This window comes from Macrotis lagotis, chromosome 8, assembly GCF_037893015.1.
Source record: "Macrotis lagotis isolate mMagLag1 chromosome 8, bilby.v1.9.chrom.fasta, whole genome shotgun sequence".
Classification (NCBI taxonomy): domain Eukaryota; kingdom Metazoa; phylum Chordata; class Mammalia; order Peramelemorphia; family Peramelidae; genus Macrotis; species Macrotis lagotis.
The window spans coordinates 119,156,565-119,184,514 of record NC_133665.1 but is presented as its reverse complement, the minus strand read 5'-3'; the positions used below and the strand labels follow the sequence as shown (position 1 = coordinate 119,184,514).

The following is a 27,950-nucleotide window of genomic DNA, read 5'->3' as shown; positions in this document are numbered from 1 at the left end:
TACTATTATCTTGTTTTGCTACTTGCTTTCTTATTTCTGACTTCTAAAGCATTCATTCTATGTTTTTCTTCAGATTTCCCACTGTCATTTTCATGACTTAGTCATATTTCTTCTGATAATTAATCCTTTATTACAGTTATCAGATTTTTTTAAAAAATCAATGCCCAATCCTTTTTTGTATCCTTTAAAAGGATTTTTAATATAACGTAATAAGTCATTACAGATCTTGTTTCTGGACCTGCTATAACGAGTTACTTTTACTTTCCAGTGACTTCTTGGGATCTTTAATCTATATGTGTTCATTATATTGCAATTTTTCTTTCTCATTTCCTCGTCTCTTCCTTTTTCTTTTTTTTGAGATATTTATCCTTATCATAAAAGGATATTTTGTTGAATCTCTTTTCCCTTCCCCTTTTCTTTTAAAAAATTTTTATTTATAGACATTTCTGACTCTATTCATGAAGATAATATGAAGATCCAGAATTTTAACAACTTCTGTCTCAGCTACCTTACTTGAACAAGGAAATCTGTATTAAATAATGCTGAGGTCCTTATTGATGGTCAAGGTAAAAATGATGGGAGATTTGGAAGGAAAAACTTGAACTTTCAAAAGTTCAATTTCAAACAATGGAGGAAAATGGCAGACTTAGAATCAGGAAGATTTACTTTCATGAATTCAAATGTGGCCTGACTTACTCGCTATAAGACCTTGGGTAAGTCACTTAACTCTGCTTGTATCCATTTCCTCCATATGTAAAATGAACTGGAGAAAAAAAGCCAAACTTCTCTAGTGTCTTTGCCAAGAAAACCCCAAATAGAAATGAAAAGTCAGACATGATTCAAAAAAGGCTGAGCAAGAAAGAGAAGTGCATTAGGACTGAAGTCCACATTAGATTTTATGGGGAGCAGATTTCATAGAGTATAACTAAAGGATCCCTTAGGATCTCATTATCTAAAATTCAGTCCAAGAGGGATGGCAGGCTCTACAGAACAAAATTTTAAGCACACCAATAAATGATTATGATTAAGAAACAAAGAGGAAGCTGCCTGAAGAAGTATATATTACTGGAAAACTCATTGACCAACTTGGATTTTTAAAAACTATAAACAAAAAGATGGAAGAAATGGCAATGACAGATGAATTAGAAAGAGGGGCATAGCTCTACAATACTTTCAGGTGAACTAAAGCTCAGAATAAGCCAAGACTGATGATGAATATTAAGTATAATTAAAAAGGTATTTTGTTCTACTTATATTGTGCTCAAGAGGGGAGTCAAAGAAGAGATAAGGTTGCTACTTTGGTTTGAATGAGATCACAGAAAATAAAAATCTGTCTAATCTTGTTTCCATATTACAACCAGTTATTAGTGCTCCCCTTACAGTTTTTTTCCCTAGAATAAACACACTCATTTATATTATTACATTCTGGTTTGGTTCAGTACCTGATCATCTTGGTATCTTGCCTGCCCTAGTCTGAATCCATACCAGTTTTATTAATGCCCTTTGGTACTGAGGGCTGAACTCATTACTTAGAATACATTTGAACCAGATGTATCTCTAGACTTGGGCAGAGGATAATGACTTCATTCTAGCCAATGTGTCTTTAAAAAAAAACGACCTAAAATCCTATTTGTTAGTTGCTTTCTGTCCACTGCTACTGAACTTGTCTCTTCATGTCTCTTATTTCATCTCTCTTTTCTCCACCAAAGAGAACAATTTTCGAACAGATTAGAACCAGAATGTTCAATGGGGAAAAGAGAAAAAAGGAAAGTGCAGCGGCAATAAAAAGGCACTGGATCCCAGGGAACTGTTTGGGAAAAGTTTTGAAGAGAAAACCTCTGAGATTCTTTGTAACTTTGAGATCTTGTGAGAATGTGCACTGATGACTAGGGATCCTTTGGAAGGCATGACTATCTCTTGGGGAGTTTGTTAAATGCTTGCTGCTTTAAAGAATAGAGTGAATCCAATAACTAATGTGAACCACTTTAAAAAGGAGTTAAGACAGCAAACTGTGGTATATGTATGTCATGGAACACTATTGTACTATTAGAAACAAGGAGAGATGGGAATTCAGGGGAAGCCTGGAGGGATTTGCATGAACTGATGCTGAGCAAGAAGAGCAGAACCAGAAAAACACTGTACACCCTAACAGCAACATGGGGGCAATGATCAACCTTGATGGACTTGCTCATTCCATCAGTGCAACAACCAGGGAAAATTTTGGATTGTCTGTATTGGAGAATACCATCTGTATCCAGATAAAGAGCTGTGGAGTTTGAACAAATTTCAATGCTATTCCCTTTAATTTAGAAAAAAAAAACCCAGATATCTTATTGTCTAATCTTGTTATCTCTTATACTTTTTGTTTCTTCCTTAAGGATGTGATTTCTCTCTCATCACACTCAATTTGGATCAATGTACAACATAGAAACAAAATAAAGACTGACAGATTGCTCTTGGGGTGGGGGAGGGAAGTAAGATTGGGAGAAAAATTGTAAAACTCAAAACTCAAATAAAATCTTTAAAAATTAAAAAAAAAAAGAAGTAAGATGGGAGGGGGCAGCTAGGTGATGCAGTGGATAGAGCACCTGCCCTGGAGTCAGGAGTACCTGAGTTCAAATCCAGTCTCAGACAATAATTACCTAGCTGTGTGGCCTTGGGCAAGACACTTAACCCCATTGCCTTGCAAAAACCTGAAAAAAAGGTGGGGGGGGGGGGGGAGTAAGACCGAAACAAGAAGTTAGTCAAAGCCATCAATTTTCTTGACAGTAACAGGTTAACTAGAATTGGATGAATGAGCCCAACCTGAGAAATCCGAAACAATTTTGCTACAAATAAGTAAGCAATATTAATCAATTGACTTCTTAGGGAATTTGAGAACAAATCATGAAAATGCTTTATTTCAAGATAAGTTTTCAGAGTAAAGGAACATACCAATAAAGAAAAAGGGGTTTTTGTTCTTTTTTTAAAAGGAAACTTTGCAACCTTGGAGGACATCTAGTGCCCAAACCTGATAATCACATATTTGATATATTCAGGACTGTGTTTCCAAATATAATCCATAATTTAACTTTCTTCTTTCAAAATAGTGTATTGACAAGTTGTTAATGTAATTGAATGATGTTAAATGTAAATATCAAATTAATTCTAGAGTATGTAACATCTAATAGAGTAACCCCAGAAATAATGTCAATTTTAAGAACTAAAATAGCTTAGAAGATCCAGGTTATCAGTGCTTAATTCTTTAACAAGGATGAGAACTATTTATCTGCAGTGTTTCTATATTAGATACTGGCCAGATAGTAATTTTATTTATTATTAACATTAATATATGTGTTTGTGAGGAGAGAAACACTCACTAAATTACTCTGATTCTTGAATATTTATATACATATATTATATATATATATATATATCAGATTCTTATATGTTGCTTTAAAATGGCTATGAATCAATTTCTTTCTTTAAAGTATCACCTTTATGAAAGGATGAAAATTTTTGTAATGTTTGTGCATGTATACACACATATAAATATATGTATATGTATATATATTATCTAATCTTCCTAAAATTTAAAAAAATATACAATTACATCTAAATGTAGCTAAATAAAATAAATTGAGCCACTCACATACTTAGGAAAGCTATCAAGAAAACATTTTATACAAAAATAATTATCATAATTTTAAGCCTTCACAGCATACCTCCAATCTAATATACTGCAAGTAAAATAGCAATTTCTTTCCACAGATGCATGAAATTATACTGTTGTCTATTTAAATTTTTTATAGATGTGTATTCTGACAATATATTTTAAAATGTTTTAGGGGAGGGGACTGAAGTGCCAGACCTTTATCATAGGTAAAGATATTTCTAGGATGGAAACTTCACCAATGTAGATCTACTTCTCTCTAATTTATTACTTTAGAAGATTGCCTGGGACACTTGTTCAGGGTCCCATATATTTTATATATACACAAATATATGTGTATGTGTGAGCATGTGTGAGTATATACACAATATAAAATGAAAATAATCTCTGCTTTCAAGAAGATTTCTCTAATACAGGGAAACAACACAGGAAGTTTCAGCAGCAAGTCAGATGAAAAGGCCCCAGGGGAAGAAAGAAAAGGTGAATGCAGTTGGACTATTGAATACAAGAAGGAGAGCAATATAAAATGAGTTTGGAAAAATTAGAGACAGGAATAAAGGGGTTTTAAAAGCTAAACAGAGGAATTTCTATTTTATCCTCCAGTCAAAAGGGAGTCATTGGAATTTGTTTAGAAGGACAGTGGTAATGACTGGAACTTCATTTAAGTGAAATCAGAGGTAGCTTTATGAAAGATGATGTAGAGTAGGGAGGGGCTTGAGTCAGGAAGACCAATGAAGGAGCTATTGTAAAAGTCTTCATAGGGTGTGGAGGGGGGCCCCTTTGAAATCCATTACAAAGGGGGAATGGCCCCAGCCAGTCACAAAATTGGGAGATTTCTCCTAATCCCATTCCAAAAATGACAAACTAGATTAGAAGAAATTAGTCCTTAAGTGGTCTAGAGTAACGTAGATTCTAATTAAGTATAAGGAGCAGGGTGGGGAAATGTATAGGAACCAATATATCAATTAGATTTGTGACCCCCAACCTATGATTGGCATGAAGGGGCAGGAACAAAGTCTTTCAAAGTGCATAAAAGAGCTTGTATGTTGGAATTTCCCTGCCCCTCCCTCCCACCATGATAGAGGTGTGTCATTTTTGTTAAGATATCTTAATAAAATCCATTTTAATCATTCTGGACTAAGTATTCTTGAGCCATTTATAATAGTCCTTCTCCAGGAAAAAAACAAGTTGTCTATCCAAAAATAGAAAACTTATTCAGAAAAGAATTTTCCTCATTGCTACATGAAGTAATCATATGTTCATGTGGAATTTTCCTTCTGAGACCTCTAAGAGTTTCATATTCCTGGTCAAGCAATCCTCATTATCCAGAGGAAGAATGGAACCAAATATTTATAATCTCCTGCTATATGCTAGACATTCTGGTAAACACTTTCCCCAAATTATCTCATTTGATCCTCACAACAACCAAGGGAAATAGATGGTATTATTATCCTCAAATTATAATTGAGGAAACTAAGGGACGTTACTGTTAAAAAATTTGCTTAGGTTTATACAACTATTAAGAATTTGAGTTGGATTGAACTCTAGAGTCTTCCTGAATTCAAATGTAGGATGAGACACTAGCTGTGCAATCCTGGGCAAGTCACTTAATCTTGTTTGCCTTATTTTCCTCATCTGTAAAATGAGCTAGAGAAGAAAATGCCAAACCAGGATCTTTTCAAAGGAATCCCAATGGGATCACAAAGAAGCAGAAACTAGTCAATTAATGCCATTGTCTTGCAAAAAAAACAAAAACAAAAAACCAAAAAAAAACTCAAAGCAAACAAAACAAAGAAAAGGATCAGACAGGCAGAAAAGACTAAGCAATAACAACACTCAAGAAGGTTTGAAAGAAATACACAACATTAAAAAATAAGTACATTAGAGAGGCACTAAATAAAGTCCCACTCCACACCCTATGAAGACCAACAATGCCCTTCACTCCTCACAAGGACAAAGATAGGCACAATACTGGAATGAACCATTTCTACATCTGCTTTGCTACAGATCTGCTATAAAATTATAACATATTTAGCATTTATATGTCTTCTATTTATGATTATTAGAATTATTAGACTTTTACAATAACTCCTTCATTGGTCTTCCTGACTCAAGCCCCTCCCTACTCTGCATCATCTTTCATATGAGATCTGAGGGAGATCAGTATTATGGAAGAGGATGAGGAGAAGAGAGTGGGTCATCATTTTTTTTAAGTGGTTCTTATCGGAGGGATAACAGGTAATAGTTATGTAATAGGGGAAATATTGAGAGCTAAATTGAATAAGCAATTTGTCCAAAGTAATAAAAGAAATCTAGGAAACTCATAGATACTATCTCCTGACTTTGGTCAGTGACAGGAAATAGAATAATGAAAAAGACACTAGAACAAAATAGTTTAGGTTAATAGGAAAAAAAGCTCTGTTTTTCAGATCTGAGTCTTGATCTCTCTGGAACACAATTTTCTTAACGCATGTAATGTTTATAAAAACATTACTATAATCTTACTCACAGGTTTTTAATATAAATTAGTTGAAATACTAATTTACAGAATATTTATTTACAAAACTATAAATTGCCCAGATTAAAAGAAGATGAAATACAATACTTAAATAACCCTATCTTAGAAAAAAAAATTTGAACAAGCCATAAATGAGTTCCCTAAAGGAAAAAAAAATCCTCAAGACCAAATGGATTCACAAATGAATTCTGAATATTTAAAGACCAATTCATTCTAATACTATAAAGAAAAATAGGCAAAGCAAGAATCCTCCCAAATTCACACAAACATAGTACTTATATTTAAACCAAGAAGAATAAAAGCAGAGAAAGAAAACTACTGACCAATTTCCCTAATGAATTGTGTTGCAAAAAATTTAAATAGAATACTAGCAAGATTACAACAGTACATCACAAAAATCAGAAACTATGATTAGTTAGATTTATACTAAAATTCAGAGTTACTTGATAATTGAACATATCAATAACAAAAACAACAAAATAATGTGATTATCTCAATAAATAGAAAAAACTTTTGACAAATAGAATATATTCCTATTAAAAATTAGAATTTGTGAGAATAATTGGAGCTTTTCTTAAAATAATAGGTAGAATAAATTTAAATTTAAATCTATTTAAAAATCACCAACAAGCTTTATCTGTACTGCAGAAGTAACTTTCCTAATAAAATCAGAACTGAATCAATGATGCCCATAAGCACTATCATTCAGTATTGTGCTTGAAATGCTTATCCATAGCAATAAGAGAAGGAAAGGAAAAGCAAAACTAACACTTAGAGAACCCAAGATAAGCAACTAAACAACTATTGAAATTACTAACAACTTCAGCAAAATTTCAGGATATGAAATTAACACACATCATCAGCTTTTTAATATATTTTACCAACATAGTCCACAAGCAAGAGATAGAAAGAAAAAATACTTGAGTGTCTACCTACTAAGTCAAACACAATGACCGTGTGAACAAAATTACAAAATATTTTTCACACAAATAAAGTTAAATCTAAACAAATGGAGAAATAAGAAACTAAGCCAATATAATAAAAATTACAATTCTATCTAAATAGATTTTCTTATTCTGAGCCATGCCAATCAAACTTCCAAAAAATATAATAGAACTAGAAAAAAATAATAACAAAATTCATCTGGAAGAACAAAAAGACTAGAATATCAAATGAATTGATGAAAAGAAAATGTAAAGAAAGGTGACATAGCAGTACCAGAACTCAAATTGCCTTTACAAAGTAGTAATCATCATCATCAAAACAATCTGCTATTGGCTAAGAAATAGAGTGGTAGGTCAGTGTAATAGATTAGGTATACAACAAACAGGACCACAGTAATCTAGCATTTAAAAAATACAAAAAATCTAAGGCTTTGGAAAAAAGAACTCACTATATGCCAAAAATTGCTGGGAAAATTAGAAAACAATATGGCACAAATTAAGCATAGACCAACAACTCAAATTTTAAAGATAAGGTCAAATGGGTTCATAATTTAGACATAAAGGGTGATATCTTTAGCAAATTGAGAGAGCATAGAATAATTAACCTGTCAGATCCATAGATAAGGGGAAAATTTATGGCAGGCAAGAGATAGAGAACCTTATGGATATTATGGAATTATGGGTAATATTGATTACATTAAATTAAAAAAGCTTTTGCACAAAGCAAACCAATGACACCAAGATTAGAAGGAAAGCAGAAATGGGGATAACTTTTAACAGCAATTATCTCTGAAAGCCTCAATTTCAAATATATATAGAGAACTGAGTCAAATCAAGATGATGTTGATAGTCAAAAGGTATAAACAGGAAGTTTTTAGAGGAAAAAAATCAAAGCTATCTATTGTAATATAAAAATTGCTCTTATTTAGAGCAATAGTTATTTACTATTGATTAGAGAAATGAAAATTAAAAGGGATAGCACTTCACGCCTATCAGTTTGGCAAATATGGGAAAAAAAGGAAAAGGAGAAATGTTGTGGAGATAAGGAAAAATTGGGGCACTAATGTACAGAGTTGTGAACTGATCCAACCATTCTGGAGAGCAATTTAGAATTATGCCCAAAGTGCCATAATACTGTACATACCCACTGACTCAACATAGAAACCAGTAGGTCTGTACAACAAAGAGATTTTTAAAAAAGAATAGGATCTATATGTATAAAATATTTATAGTAACTTGTTTTGTGGTGGCAAAGAACTGAAAATTGAGGGAATAACCATAAGTTGAAAAATGGCTGAACTAGTTGTGGTATATGACTGTGATGAAAACTTACTGTACTATAAGAAATCCTGCGAAGACATATGAACTGATGCAAAGTGAAGTGAGTATAAACAGGAGAGAAATGCACAGATTAACAGTAATATTGTATGAGAATCACACTGAATGACTTAGAATTTTCAGTAATACAATGATCCAAGGAAATTCCAAAGGATTTATGATGCTACCGACCTCCAGAGAAAGAACTGAAGGAGTTTGAATGCAGATCATAGTATATGTTTAAACTTTATTTTTCTTCTTTTGGGGGGGGGAGGTCTGCATCATAGCTAAAATGAAAATATCTTTTGATTAACTTTACATTTATAATCTATATCCAATTGCTTGGCTTCTCAAGGAGGGAGGAAGAGAGGAAAAGAAGGAGAGAATTTAGAACTCAATGTTAAAAAAATAAATGCTAAAAATTTTAAATTTGCAGAAATTTTTAAAAAATTCCAAAGGAAACAAGAAATAATTTACAAAGGATGCTTTTTATGCTGTTATAATTATTATAGAGCCTTATCTAGATTTCTTTCATTTATTTCACTAAATTAGCAAAGGCAATACACTATTCTTCATGCACAAAAAATGACATTATGGACATCATCCTTCTTCAAATGATCTCCCTGCACCATCAGCAAATTATTTTGAGTTGTTTTTCTGGTAACAAATAAAACTGTACTAATCTCACCAAATTTCCTCATCTGATTAGCAATATTCTTATGGAGAATCATAATTTTAATATAATTTTCATATGTCTATGGGAGCATAAATTTTACATTTAAAAGGAATTTGGAAATCTTTTGGCACAGTTTATCTTTACTTTACAGTTTACAATAATGAGTTTCCAAGAAAGTGTTTTTGGTCATATATGTTCTAAAAAGAGCTGTGTTTTGAACATAGATCTCTTAATTTTGAATTCTAAAAGAGAGGGTGACATAGAAAAGAGAGAAAATTCTGAGTGCAGATCATCTGGGCTGAAAACTTGTCTCTGACCTATACTGTATCTGTGACCCTGGGCAAATCAGTTAATCTCTCTATGTCCTCAAGTTATTCATAGGATCCTAAATTTTGGAGCAGGTACATTGATAGATGGAGTTTTGTCATCAAGACTTGCCTGTTGCAATAGAATTTCATTATCCGTACCAAAACTTTCAAATTCTGTACTCTTCATGCCTATGTCCTCCTCAAGCATAGTACTTTTTTCTTTTTCATAACTAATTTAACCATTAATTTCCAGCATTAATGAACACCCAATTTTATAATCACAGCTTACCGGCTTATATTTGGATAAGTTTTTGAGGTCCGAGGCTTGCCCAAAGATGAAAGGTCACCATCAGGATTATCTATGTCATCAGGTTCTAATGACTCAACACAACCGCTGTTTGGATGAAAGAAGTAAATGATTTATAATAAAAGTGGGAGGGGTAATAGAACTACTTTTGAGTCCAATAGTCTATTTACTAAAATGATATCAAAAGAAATATCAAGACACCTTTAGGATCATAAGTTCAGAAATGAAATGAGGTACAGAAGTCATCTAGTTTAACCTCCTCATTTTATAGATGAAGAATTGATGAAGAGAGAGATATGAAGTGATTTGTCCAAAGCCACAAAATGAGGAAGAGAAATGGAATCTGAAACCATATCCTTTGACTCCAAATCCAGAACTTTTTCCATGGTTGCTTGCTAGCTCTGTAGAAACATACCAGAGCAATGGTTCCTTGACCTAGTTATTCAGTCTACCCCAGAGAAAGTGATCAGTTTCAGGAAAATAGGAAAACTGTAATAGCGGGTGCTGAATCACTATTTTGTGAATGGAAATGAGCTCAGACAAACTTTTGAACTAAGTCGTGGCCTTACTTTTCTTTCTTTAGTCAAGTTGGGCCATGGTTAATCCATCTGAAAGATGGCATTGGTTAAAATGGTCTCAAGAGTTCGGGGCTTTTTTCCATAATGTCCCATGGAATGCAATAATATTACAGAGAATTTCAGAGCAGTCAATTAACTGGCACTTAAGTGCCTACTATGAACCAAACATGATGTTAAATCATCTAGAAATGTTTAGCTTCTTTTATAGGACTTATATGACTTATAAACAAAGCAAAAGGGACCTGAGGTCAACTATCATTTTGATCTAAGTTATATTTTTTAATGCACAATAATAGAAAAATTTACTTACGTGTAAAGAGGAATATATTTAGTTCGACTACTTGGGCTTACACTAGGAAATAGAAAGAAAGAAAACAATGGTAATCAATTCAGATATAAGAACTTAATAAATGTTAGAACCCTGTTGAAACTAGCATTTTTAACCAACTTGACCCCACCTTTCCCTAACCCTGGGTATAATTGGTTTGGGAGGGAAACTGCTTTAATTAGTCCAGGGAACATTCTACCATCATCTACCACTTCCTGAAGATTCTCTTAAGGCCCTTAAGCTTAGCCTTGGATACCCAAATCCCACCATAAAAGCAAGAATCAGATTTCAAGAGCCTTGTCTCATTAATGAACAGCCCATTATAAAGGAGCTCCAAAAAGCTATTTTACAAGTTGTCTTGACCTCTCACAACTGCTGCTCCTATTGATGCAAGCTTAGGAACTCCTGATGATTTGTTCTCCACTGACCTACTGTGACTTCTCCTGTAGGCTTTACTTCTTACTCTATTTCAGGTTTGAACTCCCAGTATAAGATTCTGTTTCATGTTCTCCACAGTCCACCATCTGCCCCAGGGCTGCTTTCACCAATTCACTCTGAATGCTTTACTTAATCCCCTCCATCATAACCTACTTCACTCACTTCTATCAATATTATCTAAATTCTTGATCCCTGTTCAGTCACAGTGAGACACAGATTGCTCCCTCTTGTGAGTTGCTAACTAGTACAAATTGTATGGAGGAGGTCCCAGGAATATTTGTTGTTTCAGTCATTTTTCAATCACATCCTACTTTTAGGACCCAATTTGGGGTTTCCTTGGCAAGGATACTACTGGAATGATTTGCCATTTTCTTCTCCAGTTCATTTTACTTAAGAGAAAACTAAGAGAAACAGGGTTAAATGACTTGCCCAGGGTCACACAGCTAGTAAGTATTTGAGGCCAGATTTGAGATTAGGAAGATAAATCTTCTGGACTCCAGGCTGCATAGGATTGCTACCTAATCATGAAATTTTGACTATATGGAGTTCCTGTGGGAGAAATATCTAATCTAGAACATAGGTTGCAGAGGCAGGGTAAAGTAGAACACTGGAAAGGACAAATGGGACCAGGATCTGAAAAGTTCTAAAAATCAAATAGAAAATTTTATATTTTATCCTAGGAAGATCATTTTGACAAATGAATGGAGGATTGGCAGGAATGGACATACACTTATGATAGGCAAACCAACCATTTGGTTATTATAATAAACTAGGGATGAGGTGATGATAGCCTGAACCAGAAGGGTGACTGGGTCAGAGAGAAAGGGATGAATATGGAAAAGATGTTAAAAAGGGACAAGCCTTGGCAGCTGATTGGATATGGAGTTGAGAGTAAAGAGTTAAGGATCACATCTAGTTTAACATCCTGGGTGACTGGGAAGATGGTGGTACGCTCCGCAGTAATAGGGAAGTTAGGAAGAGGGGAGGATCTTTGTGAAAAAATAATGGATATGAAGAAACAAAGGGAAAGGGAAATTTTGCTCAGAGTTGAAACTTGGAAGGGACTGGAATATTGCATTCTGTGATATATATATATATATATATATATATATATATATGTATATGTATATATATATATTCTGATATGTCATGTATTATGATTTTATTAAGTAATCAAATTATTTAGCTGTGAATGTGGGGTCTGACTGAATGTTAATAATTTCTATCCTAGAGAGTAATTGGGAGAAGGAGAAGGGGAAAGGGTTAACAAAATAGAAAAGTAATAAGGAAGAATGGAATGTTTGGTACTTGACAATGTGCCTATAAGGATAGATCTTCTACAGCTTATCGAGTTCCTATTGTAAAATCAGGTGCTACTGGTTCTAGATGATGACAGTAGAATACTTGTCATATTAATGGCACTTGGATTTGGTATTATTTTCTTTTTTAAAAAAATCCTCTCCTGTTTAAGCTTAGTAGCAGCTAGAGGATATTTCCTTTAAGTTATATATTTTCCTTCCCTATTTTTTCTCTAGGCTATGTATACTGTGTTTTTCAACAGTACTATGGAAGCATGTGTAAAATCACATTTTTGGTAAAACTGAAAATATTAAGGAAAATTTTTTCTTCTAAAGCCCTTCCCAGACTTCTGGGATAAACTTCTTAAAGATATAAAATACCACTATAAAAAAGGAAAATTATTAGTATAGGACCAAAAAAAGCTTGTTTTTTTGGGGGTAGTGGTGGTGGTGGGTGATGGGATGGATTAAAAGTTGTCCCTCAAAAATAGATGAACTCTTGCTTAATGTCTTCCCTATCCCTAACTCTTCTCTATCTCTATCTGATTGGTGCTAGTGCTCAACCTTCTACATAGATTAAGATATCAATAGAAGAGAGGAAGCCCCTTTGTCTCCTGGAAGAAATTGGGATAGGGACTTGGTTGTTAAATTCTGGGTATATCTTGTATCTCAATTCAAGCTATGTTAAGCTATCTTTTCCTTGGATCAAGATTTCTATAATTGTTGCCTGAAATCTCCTAGTATATAGAATCATATTGGAATATTTGAGGGATATTATACCACTTTGGTATCTCCCTTTCTGAGTTGGATATGGTTGAGTATGTATTAATGTTAAATAAATAAAACTTTCTAGCATACCTTAGAGTAACAACAAAGTATTAATATTAATATTTTTCTCTAATGGTACCTTTCTCTGAACAGGCCAACAAAGGCAGTATGACTAGTAGTTGAAAATGCACTACATTCAGAATCAGAGGGTCTGAGTTCAAATTCAAGTTCTGGTCATTATATGCTATATTACCTTGGGTAGTCATTTAACCCTTTAGGCTTTTCATTATCTGCAAAATAAAGGAGGATTGGATGAGATGAACTTTAAGATTGCTTCTGTCTATAAGTCTCTGATCCTATTCCGGATAAGCAGTGTTTTGTGTATTGTAATTTATTACAATTAACATTATATGATTTAATGTTAACATTATTATTTTGTTGTATAGTTGAGAGGTGACATTGTTGGGTTGTTGGGTACATTGTGATTATGTTTTTAGCTAACATAATACCATGACTGCATTTTTGTAAATGACATTGAGGAATGTATCTAGCTCCTCATATGGGTTATAGTTTTAGGGGATACCACAGACTATGGGAAAACAAATACTGAAAATATCATATTGAAAATGAATGCTGAGAAATTATAATGACCAAGACCACATTTGACTCCAAAGAAGAGATATGAGATGGTATCTCCCTCTATCTTTGCAAAGGTAGAGGACAGAGGACTTTTGCTGATGAAAAATTTTAATATGTTGGTCAGTTTTGCTGTTCTATTTCTCTTTGTTCTATTTGGTTATAAAGGATAATTGGGCAAGGGAAGTAAGAAGAATACATAGGGAAAACTAGGTGATATAAAAATGTATCAATAAAATTTTTAAATTAAAAAAAGAATATGTGTGCCAAAAAAGTATGCCTCACTTGTGAACAAAAAGGCAGTATATAAAATACTTTTCCCAAAGTGTGAGGAAATTTTAAAAAAAACCACTGTTTATGTAAATAATTGGAATTAAGAGTATATTACAAATAATTACTTATTAATTCCAAGTCAGATTAATAATATAAACAAATATTTGGAAGTTGGTGGGAAATATTATGTGTATTTTTTATGTGGGGATAAAACAATGTCAAGACTAATGAGACTTCAGTAGGCAGTTTATTGTGGGAAAGAACAGGAAAAAAGCAGTGACTGTGCAGACTTTGAAGAGTCTTGAAATCCAGAAAGGAGAATTTGGATCATATATAGGGTACAGTAGGGAGCAATGACAGGTTTCAGATGAAACGTCCAGGAGTCATCATTTAGACATATTTATTTGACAACAGCACATGAGACAAATTGAAAAACTAAGAACAGAAAGAAACTGATTCAGAATCTAGGTATTTGGATCCAACCAGCGTATCTTGCCAGTGGTGTTTGCCACAGGTTTGGGAAAAAGCAATGACTGCAAAGAGGAGCGTGGGAGGAAGACAGAGTGTCCTGGATGATCCCTGCAAGGAGATGGAGGTGAAGGCCAATCCAGCAAATGCAACTTCTTATAATCAGTTTTATTGTATTGGTGAAGACTCCATTTAAAACAAGGGAGGTTAGTAGTCAGGTATGCCTGCTTGGTGTCTGCTCCATTTTCTTCCTTAAGATATTTAACCAGAAGGATCAGAAAGAGGGGACAAAGAAACGCAATCAAAAACATGGGCTTGGTGGGAAGTGATCATTCTCCATGAAAGAACTGTGGTAGAGCCACAACTCTTCGGGTTGGATGAGCCTCCTCTGGAAGGGTGGGAGAAACTCCATCACCACTAAGGCAGAGAAGAGCGTGTTCTTCATACTGGCTTCAGTCTCAGAGCCACCATTGTTATCGTCACCACCTTCTCCACTGATATGCCCCAACTATCTCATTATAGAAAATATTCAGGACATATTCTTTTGTCCCTCATTTTTTAAAAGAACCAATGACATGCTGTGATGTCTTGCTTTGTGAGTGAATTGGATTTAAAAGAGATAGAGTTGCACAAAGCCATCACTCTCACTTTCTCTTCCAGAATCATCACTGTCCAGTGACAAGACAGAATCAAGACAACTGAAGATGACTTGAGATACAGTGAATGATCTTAGTATCTTCAATGTCTAACCAAGTTCTAAGTATTCCACATTACTTCTTTCAGTGCCTTCATGGAAGATAGAACAAATTGTTCTCCTCTGCCCATTCCACCAGGAGAAGTTTGAATTTACATTCCTCTAAATCATCAATGTCTGGGGACCTTTCAGTTATCCTCAAACTGGATTAGCCCATCTTCTGAGACAGTTAATAGATGGTTTCCTAGAGGGTAACCACTGTGCATGCCACTGCTTCTTGGAGCCAAAGATGAGAGTTGAATGCCAGATGGACATCAAAGATCAATGAGCAGCCCTGAAAAGGGCTTGGTCCTCCTTGAACACTACATACACCATTTCAGATATTATAAGTCTGAGATTTCTGAATATTCTGTGAGCTTTTATCCTTTTTCTTCTTTTAAAAAATCTTAAATTCTATTTTCTAATATATGTATGTATATATAAATGTTTATGGATATGTATATTCTCCTGTGTGCCTTCATAATGAAGTCACTGAAATACATATTGATATGGGTTGGAATAAATTTCTAAATTATTTTTACAAGTTCTTTATTTTCTCATACTTTGCAATGGATATCAGCAAATTAGCTAAACTTATTTTTGTGGTAGTTTCTTTGCTTATCTCAAAGCATGAATTTTATAATGTAAGAATATAAAGTGTTCTAGGAATTGTTTATTGTTGTCTCCTAGATGCATGGTGAAAGTAAATTCTTTATGCATTTGTATGAAGGGAGTCTATGTCTTGTCCTTCTGAGTAACTAAAACTTTATTTCTTTTTTGTTTCCACTTATATATTGTAGTAAATATGTTATAAAATATAGTAAAAATGTTGATTTGGATTTTCCCCAAAGAAATATGTGATGATGATGATGATGATGATACTAGCAATGATAATATAGATAGAATTTACTTAGAAATCTACTTCATTTTTCTAGTGCTTTAAACAAAGTTTAAAGGAATTTGCATGCATTAATTTTATTCAATCCTCACAACAACCCTGTAAGGAAGACGCTGTCATTATTCACATTTAATAGATAGGAAACTGAGTCTGAAAGGGGTTAAGGGACTTCTCCAAGGTCACATAGCTAAGTGAGTCAGAATCTGAACTTAGGTCTTATTGACTTCAAGAAATGAATTAATGTGTTGGTTCTTAAATCTCACATAGAGAGAACAAGCAGTTAAACTATTACTGATAGATAGTATAAAAAATGCACGAATAATCTTTTGGTGCTCAAACTGCATATGGCTATAGATCTCACTAATGAAAGAGGTGAAATGTATTGATGGAGTCTCTGGCATGTTGGTCAGAAAGTCTCATAAAAGAGGGATAACACTTTCTTGCAAGAAGCAGACAAAGTAGCAGATGATAGCTTCAGTAGATGGCTATAGCATCTCAGCATAGAAAAAGTGGTATCCAGAGTGAGAGAAAAGGTACATGTGTTGTTGTTCATCCTTCTGGTTTGAAGAGAACCAGTGACATCATGACATGATGTCTTGACTTGCTGATGAATTGGATTCTAGTGAGGCAGAGTTGTATAAAGGCATCAGCCTCACTCTCTCTTCCAGAGGCATTGAAGTCTAGTTGCCAAGACAAAAGTCAGAATTGGTACAAGCTCAGGATGCAAAGTTGTCTGATCAAGTTCTAAGAACCATCATGGCTATAGGAACAAAATGTTTCTATCTGCCTTTTTTTACCAGGAGAAATCTTCATGTTCTTAGGGTAGACATTCCCTGAATTCACCGAAGGGTTTGAGGACTATCAGTTACCCTAAATCTGGTCTAGTCCATCTGCTGAGGTGGATATGGTTACCAGGGTGTGGTCAGTGTGCATTGGGTGAAAGTGAGCATTGGGTGAAAGATTGACACCAATAGTGGATGAACAGCCCTGAAACCTTGGCAAGTCCTTGCACCAGAGGCACTAAATCTCCCTGAATATCCCATACATCTTAAAGGCAATTGTAGAGCTGGAGTAGAGCAAACAATAAGGTGCAGCTGTTGGGAGACAGAATTGAAAGAAGTACTCCAGGTTTGAGAGTAATTCATTCAAAAATTATTTTCTCTCCCACTGAAGCATGCTAATCTGCATGAGATTTAAAATCTTTTTATATATGGGTGTGTGTCAGAGCGTGATTAATTATCTAGTTCTTTTGCTATTTGATTCATAATTCCTAGTCTGTGAGTAAAGAATACACTGAATAGAATTTTTAAAAGATCATATTTACAAAACTATGATTGCTTCAAACAAACTGTACTGAACCTGGAGAAACAGAGAGTTCCAAAGTTGTGGATGAACTTGCTAAATAAATTTCAGCTATAATTGGAGTACCAGGGAATAAGGTCACTCAAGTGCTCTGCTTTATACTATCTATGAATTGCTATAATATTATTAAAACTATCATTTTATTTATAATGTATTTTTATTATTTAAAATATCATTTCATATACATAATCTAGACTATATTTTATCAAGGCATTGGAGGTTAATAGACTAGTATTCTTCCTATTAAAATATAGCCTTAGCGAACACCTGAAGAAATATTGTCATATTTATAAAGTTTTAAGTTTTACAGAATCATTTTCTCATAGCGATCACTCCTAGAATTCTATCAGGTGATATGTCTCCCAACTCTGAATTTTTAAAAACAATTATTATTATTAATTATTATTATTATTATGGAATGGGCAATTAGATGGTTGTTAATAAAAAGAATAGCTGAGTCTAGCAACAAGCACAAAAAAGGTAAAACTTACAAATTAATTGGTCTTTTTGGTGATGTGAAGGATCTTGTTTGAAATCTGTCCCAGAGGCCCCCGACAAACTAAAACAATTTTCAGAATGAGTGGGGGAAAAGTAATTGATAAATCACTTGCATGTTTTGGTTTTGACATATATTTAAGCAACACAATTTGGTAGTAAGAATTTATGACAAAACAATAGAAATAGTGGAGTTTCTAACTTATCAAAGTCCACAATGCAAGTGAAAAGTTCTCAAAAATGTTTCTAATCATGGATATTTCCATAATTCCTGTGCTTTGACTTAATCTCAACATGACAATGTTTAGGTTATTTACTTAACACACCTTTTGCTACTAATTCATATATTTGCTCCTAATTAGAGAAAATAATTGAGATAAGACATTGTGAACCTTATGCAATTATAACTGGAATTAGAAGTTCTTTGACTTTTGAGTCAGAAAAAATATTTTAAAAACACAGATGGAAAAGGGAGTAAAAATGGAACATATTTTCATCAAAATACAGGTTTATATTTATACATCAATTAATTTCCTATTACAATGTCTATTAAGTTAAACAATACAGGAGAGAAAAAGCATCTACTTTTCATTCTCTGCTTCCAAAGCAGTTTGTTAATAGTGTTAATGGAATAAAATCTATTTATATGACATCATAATGAAAATTGTGCCATTATAACATACTTCGGAGTCCTAGCTGGGGTTCCAGTTGTTTCAATCAATTAAATTTCTATAAAACAAAAAAAAATTGGACAGTTTCTTGTTAATTTTTTAATTGTACAGAGTTTAAAAAATGCTTGTTTGTGTGCAGTATTTTGAGTACAATAGAAAGTCTTTAAATTGAGGTTCATACCCTGATCAGAATGGCTGCAATATTAGATCTGCAACAATGCAGTTTAAGGGGTGATTGCAGAATACATCTTAAAAAAGGATTTGAATCTACTCTGAGGTTTCCCTAAAAAAAGCAAGTCTTCTCCAAAGAAGTGCTGTGTCTTTAGGGTATGTGAAATAAATTGAATTTGACAAATGGTTATTAAGTTCCTACTGTGTGTGGACACTGTGCCAGGTGATAGAGATATAAAAATGAAATGGTTTTGGCCTTCAATTCTATTGGGGCAGAGGCAGTGGCAGGGTAAGAGATAGTTCTATCAAGTCTTGTTAACTTAAGCAGCCATACAACATAGTAGTTAAGATTTGGCTTCATTGGTGATAAAGACTGAGATGTGTGATGCTGGTGAAGTTACTAAACCTTTTAGGGTCCCAAATAATTCTCAAAAACAATACCAAAGAGTTGCCATCTATATTCGTAGAGGGAGTTTCTCCACCTACAGTTCTTAATGTCAATGAAATCACCAAAAAAACAATTTGACATGAAATTTTACTGGAGAATTATCAAATCTACATAGAACACTCACTTGAGTATTGTAAAAAGCAGTCTGTGGGGACCAGTTTTAAGACCCATTTGTGATTCTAGAATACTTCATTTACTTGCCTTTAGTCATAGGAATTCAGTGAGATCGTTATAGTTTGAGTTTTATACATTCTAAAAAAATTAAAACTGAATTTAAAAACAACAACATCTAAATGCTTTTAGCATGCAATTCTGGAACTGGGTCAGTGCTTACAAAATGTATTAACTTCCCATCCTTTAATGTTACTAATCATCTAATTCATTTACTCTTTTCTTTGATCAGGGTGAACATGGAAATGGATGAGTAATTATGCTTAGGATACATTTACACTGTATTTGAATAACAAGAGCAAGAAACTTGTTCCGAAATATTCACTGACTTGACACATTGATGGCTCCCATTCATTTCTCCTCATTGTAAAATTCTGTGAAACTTGGTCAGCATTCTTCTCAAATGTTGTTATTGGTGGGTCAAGCTTTGGTGGGTAGATCTCATCCAGTGGAACTGCTTCATAAGCTCTATATCATTGACAAAATAAGGATGTTTTGGATCCAAGAGTGGATTCAGAATATGTAATACAATTGAGCATAATAAAATAAAACCTGTTTTAAGTTTAGCAAAACTGCTTTTCATTGTTTACCATTGTTACTATTTTTCCCCCTCTAAACCTATATCCCATGGTGGTAGAAGACCATAAAATTATCTTTGCCCCTTTGTTTTTCTGATCCCTGATAAGAGCACACCAGTTTCTTAGGTAATAAAAGGTGACTTAGTAAGAGGCATCACCCAGCAAAAAAATGGAGGTATAGGATGAGGGTAAGATAGGGGCTTATTAATAGACTGATTCATCCTTAATTCAGCTGCCTGAGTGAATTTTTCTAAAGTATAGATGTGATCCTATCATCTCCCCTACTCAATGAGCTCCAGTGACTCTCTAATACCTTTAGGAGCAAATATTCTATTACCATTTTTTTTTAGATTTTTCAAGGCAATGGGGTGAAGTGGCTTGCCCAAGGCCACACAGCTAGGTAATTATTAAGTGTCTGAGGTCAGATTTGAACCCAGGTACTCCTGACTCCAAGGCTGGTGCTCTATTCACTGTGCCACCTAGCCGCACCTCTATTACCATTTAAAACTAATTATAACTTGATCCCTTTATGTTTTGATAATGTTATACTTTGGCAATATGTACCCTAATGTTTTGCATATTTTCCCAAAGCTACATTTCCTATTCCCCATTGGCAGTCTCCTTTACTCCTTCCTCTTAACTTTTTTGCCTTCCTTCAAGACTCAGCTCAAATCTACCTTTGTAAGAGACCTTTCTTATTTCTCTCTTCCCAAAGGCTAGTGCTTTCCCTTCTCAGATTTCCTTCCATCTATTATATGTGTGTGTGTGTGTGTGTGTGTGTGTGTGTGTGTGTGTGTATTTGGAGTCAGGGATGGATTTTAACCCTTTTTTGTATTTCCAGTACTTATCATAGTGCCTAATCCTCTCTCCCACCTCTATCTTCCCCTCCTATGTAAAAACTCTATTGTACCTCCTTTATTTTAGATAATGTACCCCATTCTGGTCTTTTCATGCTTGGAAGACTTCTATTTCATTAAATAGCTATCTTTTATCCCCTAAAGGATTATATGCAGTTTTCTGGGTAGGTGATTCTTGCTCAGAATCCTAACTATGGATTATCATATTCCAAACATGCAGATTCTTTAAGATACTGCAAAATCTTGCATCATTATGACTGCAATTCTGTAATATTTGAATTGTTTCTTTCTGGCTGCTTGCCATATTTCTCCTCAACATTTACTTTGTGATGTTTTTCAGGAATTGATTGGTAGATTCTTTTAATTACTATTCTGCCCTCTGATTCCAGGATATCAGGGAAGTTTTCCTTGATAATTTCTTGAAAGATCATATAGGCTCTTGCTTTCAGATAGTTCATTAATTTTTAAATTAACTCTTCTGGATCTATTTTTCCAGATTAGTTGCTTTTCCAACATATTTCACATTTTCTTTCTTTTTTTATTGATGTTGTTCTTTTGGGTTTTTTTATTATTTCTGGAAGTCTCATAAAGTTTGTTTCTACTTCCAATTTTACCTTTAAGAAATTATTTCATTCATTGAGCTCTTATAACTGTTTTTCCATTTGGCCAATTCAACTTTATAAGGAATTATTTTCCTTAGAGGATTTTTGTGTCTTTCCTCCCATTTGATCAATTCTACTTACCAAGGTATTCTCTTCATTAGATATTTATAAATCTTTTTTGCCATTTGACCTATTCTGGCTTTTAAGGTGTTATTTTCTTCAATATTTTTTGTGTCTCCTTCATCAAGCTGTTGATTTTTTTCTCATGATTTCCTTGTATCACTGTTATTTCTCTTCCCAATTTTTCCCTCTACCTCTCTTACTTGATTTAAAAAAAAATTCTTTTTGAACTCTCCCATGGCCTAAGCCCAACTGATGTTTTTCTTTGATGCTTTGGCTATAGTAATTTTGATTTTGTCTTCTGAATATGTATTTTGATCTTCCTTGTCACATTAACTTTTTATAGTCAGAATTTTTTTCTGTTGTTTGTTCATTTTTTTCAGTCTATTTCTTGACTTTTAACTCTATGCTAAATTGGGGTTCTGTTTCTGGGATCAAAAGTGTACTTTCCCAAGATTCAAGGTTTTTTATGTAACTCTTTTCCATAAGCCATACTTTCAGAAACCAGTAACTTTTTATTTCTTCTAGTGTGATATGATCTAAAGAGAGGTGTGTTTACTATTCTGGTCTATGCCGTGGTCTGTGAGTTATCACTGGCACTCTTTTCTACTTTGAAGCTGTGACTAGGGTTCTTGCTATCCTAGAGTCCCAAGCTCTAGTGTGTTCGTGCTCCTCTTCACCATGAGACTGTGATTCACCCTAGACTAAGGCAGGGATTCATGTATAGGTGGTGAAATAAAGTCCTGCTCCTGGTGTCAGCAAAGGACCTTTTTTATTTTCTTCTGACAAGTTGTCTGACTCCTCTACCATCTTTGGATTGAAAACTGGATGTAGACTCTGTCATAGCTGATTTAGTCACTCTCAAGTCCCAACTTGTACTAGATTGTCCTCCACTCACATCCCATTGAAGCATACCTTTCCTTTCTAATTTCTAAGTTGTCTTTAGTTGGAAAAATGTTGCACTTTGTCCTTTTGTGGGTTCTGTTCTTCCAGCATTTGTTTTGAAGCATTTGTTAAAATTATTTGGAGAGAAATTTCAGAGAGCTTAGGCAAGATTCCACCTTTTTTCTGTCATCTTGGTTATGCCTTTGGAATTAAGTTTTGAGTAAATTTCTTAAGGTTAAAATTTTTTTTTAAATATTTGCAACTTTTTTTCCAAGTGAGTTTCAGAATTTTGTCAAGTACATTTGTCTAGGTGGAAGAACTACTAATGAAAGGCTGCAGTGAACAGTACTAATAGTATATATTTGCATAGCTCTTTAAGTTTTAGAAATGACTTTTCCTCTCAGCAGGACAATCTAAATATTATTCCCAGAGAGGTAAAATGTGGAAGAGCTGAACCTCACCCAGGTTTTCTAACTCTAGACCATGGTGGCTTTTTAAGGCCTCATAACAACTCAAGAAAAACATATTAACATGATAAAGCTTCTTTTTTGATATAATACACAAAATTTGAGTAAAGTCAGTATTTATTAAGCACTTTAACATATTCTAGACCCTGAACTAAGTTCTGAGAATACCAAGTAAGAAATACCAAGCAAAACAGCAAAAGAAATAAGCAAAAGAGTTTTTATTAATTAATGATGACATTCATATAAATGCCTATCATGTGTCAGGCTGTGACTGGAAAGGGGAATATACAGACAAATATTAAATACCCTCTGCCCTCTTATAAGCTAAGACCTGTAGGTTTATGAAGTTTTTTTGCTCTGAGGTCAATATGTTATCTTCTCAGTAAAAAAAAAAAATTCTTGACCTGATTTCAGAAAGCAAATTGCAATACTATTTTATTCCCATGAGTTCTTTTTTTAAATTTATTTTTTATTCTCATTTTGTACAAATGTTTTTCTTTACATTAATAAGATACACTTGTTTACAAGTAAACAAAATACCCCTCCCCCCATTGAATATAGAGGACTTGCTTGGGCAAAAAAGTAAAGGGGGAGAAAAAAATTAAAATAAAAAAAATAATAGTAATAATTGTAGGTATGGCCAGGTGGTGCAATGGACGAAGCATCAGCCCTAGAGCCACGAGCACCCGAGTCCATATCCAGCCTCATAAACCCAATAATCACCCAGCCATGTGACATGCAAGCCACCCGATCCCCACTGCCCTGCAAAAACCAAAAAGAAGGGAAAAGAAAGACCCAAAATAAAATAAAATAGTAATAATAGTAGGGGTGGCTGGGTGGCAGACAGAGCATTGGCCCTTGAGCCAGGAACACCTGGGTCCGAATCTGGCCCCAGACACCCAATGATCACCCTGCTATGTGGCCCCAGGCAGGCCACCCAGCCCCACTTGCCCTGCACCCTCCCCCAAATAATAATAACAAAAAATGTGTTTCAGTCTTTGTTCCAACACCATCAACTCTGTCGGGAGTGGATCACATTCTTTATGATAAGTCCATCACAAAAGTTATTTCCATATGTTTCCAACGTTGCCATTTCTGATTGCAACTCCTTCCTTTCTTATTTCTCCACTACCATGTACTATATTTTCTCTCTCCTTTCACTCTGACTCTGCTGTAGGGTCGCTGAGTGGTGCAGCAGACAGATCCCTGGCCCTGGGGCCAAGAAGCCCTGAGCCCCCATACCACCCCTTAGGCCCAGAATCCACCTGGCCCCATGGTCCTGGGCAGGCCATCCAATCCCAGACACTTGCAAGAAGTAAAAAAAGAAAATGTGTTATATCTGACCACTGTCCCCCCATGGTCCATCCTCTCCTCCTTTATTTACATCCCCACCCCTTCCCCCTGCTCCCCCCTCCTTCTTACTCCAGTTGTCTATACCCCATTAAGTATATTTGCTGTTTCCTCTCCTAGCCATCTCTGATGAGAGCAAAGGTTCCCTCATTACCCTTTGCCTTCCCCCTTCCATATCATTGCAATAGCTCAATGTAATAAAAAAAAAATCTTATTATGTGAAATAGCTTGGACTATTCCCCCCCTCTCCTTTTTCTTTCTCCCATTCCATTTCCCTTTTTTTCTTATTGACTCCATTTTTACACCATATTTTATCTTTGAATTCAGCTTTCTCCTGTGCTTCAACTATAAAAGCTCCCTCTACCTGCTCTATTAACTGAGATGGTTCATATGAATATTATCAGTATCATTTTTCTATACATGCACTTCATCCTCATTAAGTCCCTCATATTTCCCCCCTCTCCTCCAATCTCCATGCTTCACCTGAGTCCTGTATCTGAAGATCAAACCTTCTGTTCAGCTCTGGCCATTCCAAAAGGAACATTTGAAATTCCCCTGGTTCATTGAAAGTCCATCTTTTTCCCTGGAAGAGGACATTCAGCCTTGCTGGGTAGTTCATTCTTGGTTGCATTCTAAGCTCTTTTGCCTTCCGGTATATTGTATTCCAAGTCCACGAGCTTCCAATGTAGCTGCTGCTAAGTCCTGTGTGATCCTGACTGCAGCTCCACGATATTTGAACTGTGTCCTTCTGGCTGCTTGTAATATTTTCTCTTTGACTTGGGAGTTCTGGAATTTGGCTATAATATTCCTGGGGGTTGGTTTTTTGGGATCTCTTTCTCGGGGGGATCGGTGGATTCTCTCTATTTCTATTTTGCCCTCTGCTTCTAGAACATCAGGGCAATTTTCCTGTAGTAATTCTTTGAAAATGATGTCAAGGTTCTTTTCCTAATCATGACTTTCAGGTATTCCAATAATTTTCAAATTATCTTTCCTAAGTCTGTTTTCCATATCAGTTGTTTTTTCAATGAGATATTTCACATTTTCTTCTAATTTTTCATTTTTTTGGTTTTGAAGTATTGATTCCTGATTTCTGTTAAATTTATCAGTCTCCCTGAATTCTAATTTTTGTCTGAAGGATTTATTCTCCTCAGAGATTTTTCTTATCTCTTTTTCCATCTGGCCAATTTTGCTTTTTAAAGCATTCTTCTCCTCAATAACTTTTTGAACTGTTTTGTCCATTTGACCTAAGCTGTTTTTTAGCATGCTATTTTCTTCAGCATTTTTTTGGATTTCCTTGACTAAGCTGCTGACTTCATTTTCATGTTTTTCCTGCATCTCTCTCCTTTCTTTTCCCAGTTTTTCTTCTAACTCCCTCATTTGATTTTCAAAGTCTTTTTTGAGCTCTATCATAGCCTGAGACCAATTTCTGTTTTTCTTGGAGTCTTTAGATGCAGGAGCTTGTGCTTCCTCATCTTCAGACTATTTTGATCCTTCTTGGGCTCATTTGCAAAATATTTCTCAGTGGTCTTCCTCTTGTTTCTTTGTTCATTTTCCCAGCCTAATCCTGTTTTGGGGGGTGCTTCCTGAGCTTTTGGGACACTCCCACAAGGGTCTCAGTGTGTGAGGCTCTGTCCTCCCTCTTGGTCTGTGAATGATCATAAGCGCCTCCCTCTGCCACGGGGCTGAGGTAGAGGGGGCCCTGCTGTTCTATGGGGGGGCCTAGACTGCGATCAGGATCTGAATGTGGTCAGAGCCCCAGAGTCCTGTTCCAGGGGCAGAGGACAGAGCTCTGCAGTCTCTCTCTCTCTTCACTCCCCTCCCTCAGCTCAATGGGCTCATGCCCTGGGGGCTCCTGCTTAGGGGCTCCACCTGCTTCTGTTTTCTGGTCTAGGCTGTGGAAAGACCAGGCTGCTGGCTGTGTGCCCTGAGGGCTGGGCTCCATGTGCTTGCTCTGGCAGAGGTCCCCCGCTGCTCCCCCACTCTGTGCCGGTGCTCCCCAGAGTGCAGCCCAGAGACTCCCCTGCTGCTGTGAGCTGAAGCTCCCAGTGCCCTGGGGCTGCCTCCAGGAGGCTGAGGTTCTTTGGTTCTGGTGGGCCACCCCTCTTCCGGGCTGCCCCTCCAACCCCGGGGAGCAGAGCCTTTCTGCTCTTTTCCAGGTTACCTTGAGTAGGAGAACTGCCTCACTGGGTCCCTTTGTGGGTTCTGTCTCTCGAAAGTTTAGTTAGAGTCCTTAGTTTATAAGTTTTTATCAGAGAGCCCCTAAGACTCAATCCCTTCATGTCGCCATCTTGGCGCTGCCCCCATAAATTCTTATGAAAGAAGAATTGCTCATGGCTTTCCATCCAGGAAAGTTATTTGTAATACACAAATCATTGTTCACTGAACATGTTGGAAAATGTAATGTTTCCATAAAATACTTACCACTAATTATCTCTTTCAATTTTTCCTCTACCTCTCTTACTTGATTTAAAAAAAATTCTTTTTGGACTCTTCCATGGTCTAAGCCCAAATGCAATAAAGTCAAAAATTTTCTAATTTAATTCGCTGTCATGTTTGTACATGAAAAAGTCTGCTGGTATTGTAAATGGTTGTATCAAAATTTGAGAAATGTAAGCTTTAAGAATCACTTATTTTTAGAAAGAACTTATGGAATTCCTAGTAACTGTGAGGAAGTCTTCAACATTTAGATTTTTATTTTTGGTTCCTTAGTATCATTTTGTGTAGATTGCTAAACATTATATAACATTTCCATGTTTTATAAAAGTGATTATTTTCTGATTTAAAAACAGCAAATTGAGCAAAACATTTCTGATATTATTATTATTACTAGGGTGTTAATTTTCCCCAAAATAAATTTTTGTTTTCATATGTTTCAGTCAAGTTTGATTCTTAGCAAAGATATTCAAAAGCTTTGCCATTTCATTCTCCAGCTCATTTTACAGATGAGAAAACTGAGGTCAATAGGGTTAAGTGACTTGCCTACTGTCATATAGCTAGTAACTCATCTGAGGCTGGATTTTTTGACTCAGGAAGATGAGTCTTCCTGATTCTAGACCTGGTGATCTATCCACTGCACCACTTAGTAACTCTCCAAAAATGATTAGGGGGTGTTTAGAAAATCTGTAAACTTTATGAAACCCAAGAATAATGAAAAAATAAATCCTGTTTGGCACCTAGAATAGTAGCTGATAATATCCTTAAAAGTCTACACAGTATCTTATATATGGTTCTTTATGACAATCCTATGAAGCAGCTACTCCAATTTTATAGAATGCTGAGGTCTAGGGACATTGAATGACTAGCCCAAAATTGATAACTAATAATTTGGTGGTGAAATTTGTACCCTGGTCTTCCTGCCTCCAAGTCCAGTGCTCTAAACTACCCCCATTCTGCTTCTTTGTATTCTAAATCAACTCTAAATCCAAAATGAAGCATCTTATATTTCTCAAATATTCAGCTACTGAAATGGAAATAAAAATTTTTTGTAGATGTAGAATCATTGTCTTAGGGATGGAAGGGCATGTAGAGGTCACTGAGTTTAAAGTCCTCATTTGACAGATAAGGAAACTGAAGGCCAAAGCTCATTGATTGTAAATATCTGAGGTAGAATTTGGACCCAGCTGTTCTTGGCTC

The 27,950-nt window shown here is 35.1% G+C and overlaps 1 protein-coding gene across 4 annotated transcripts in view; it reads right to left on the bottom strand.

Moving 5' to 3' along the window:
- LOC141496118 (protein SPMIP7-like) overlaps window positions 1-27,950 on the bottom strand; it is an 84,536-nt gene that overhangs the window by 22,655 nt on the left and 33,931 nt on the right. For all 4 annotated transcript variants that reach the window (XM_074198260.1, XM_074198261.1, XM_074198259.1 and 1 more), the window contains 4 exons: window positions 19,788-19,926; window positions 17,994-18,061; window positions 10,611-10,652; window positions 9,705-9,809 (listed from right to left, as the gene is read on the bottom strand). In XM_074198260.1, the coding sequence (XP_074054361.1) occupies window positions 9,705-9,809; window positions 10,611-10,652; window positions 17,994-18,061; window positions 19,788-19,926 (354 nt within the window). The remainder of the gene's footprint in view (window positions 1-9,704; window positions 9,810-10,610; window positions 10,653-17,993; window positions 18,062-19,787; window positions 19,927-27,950) is intronic.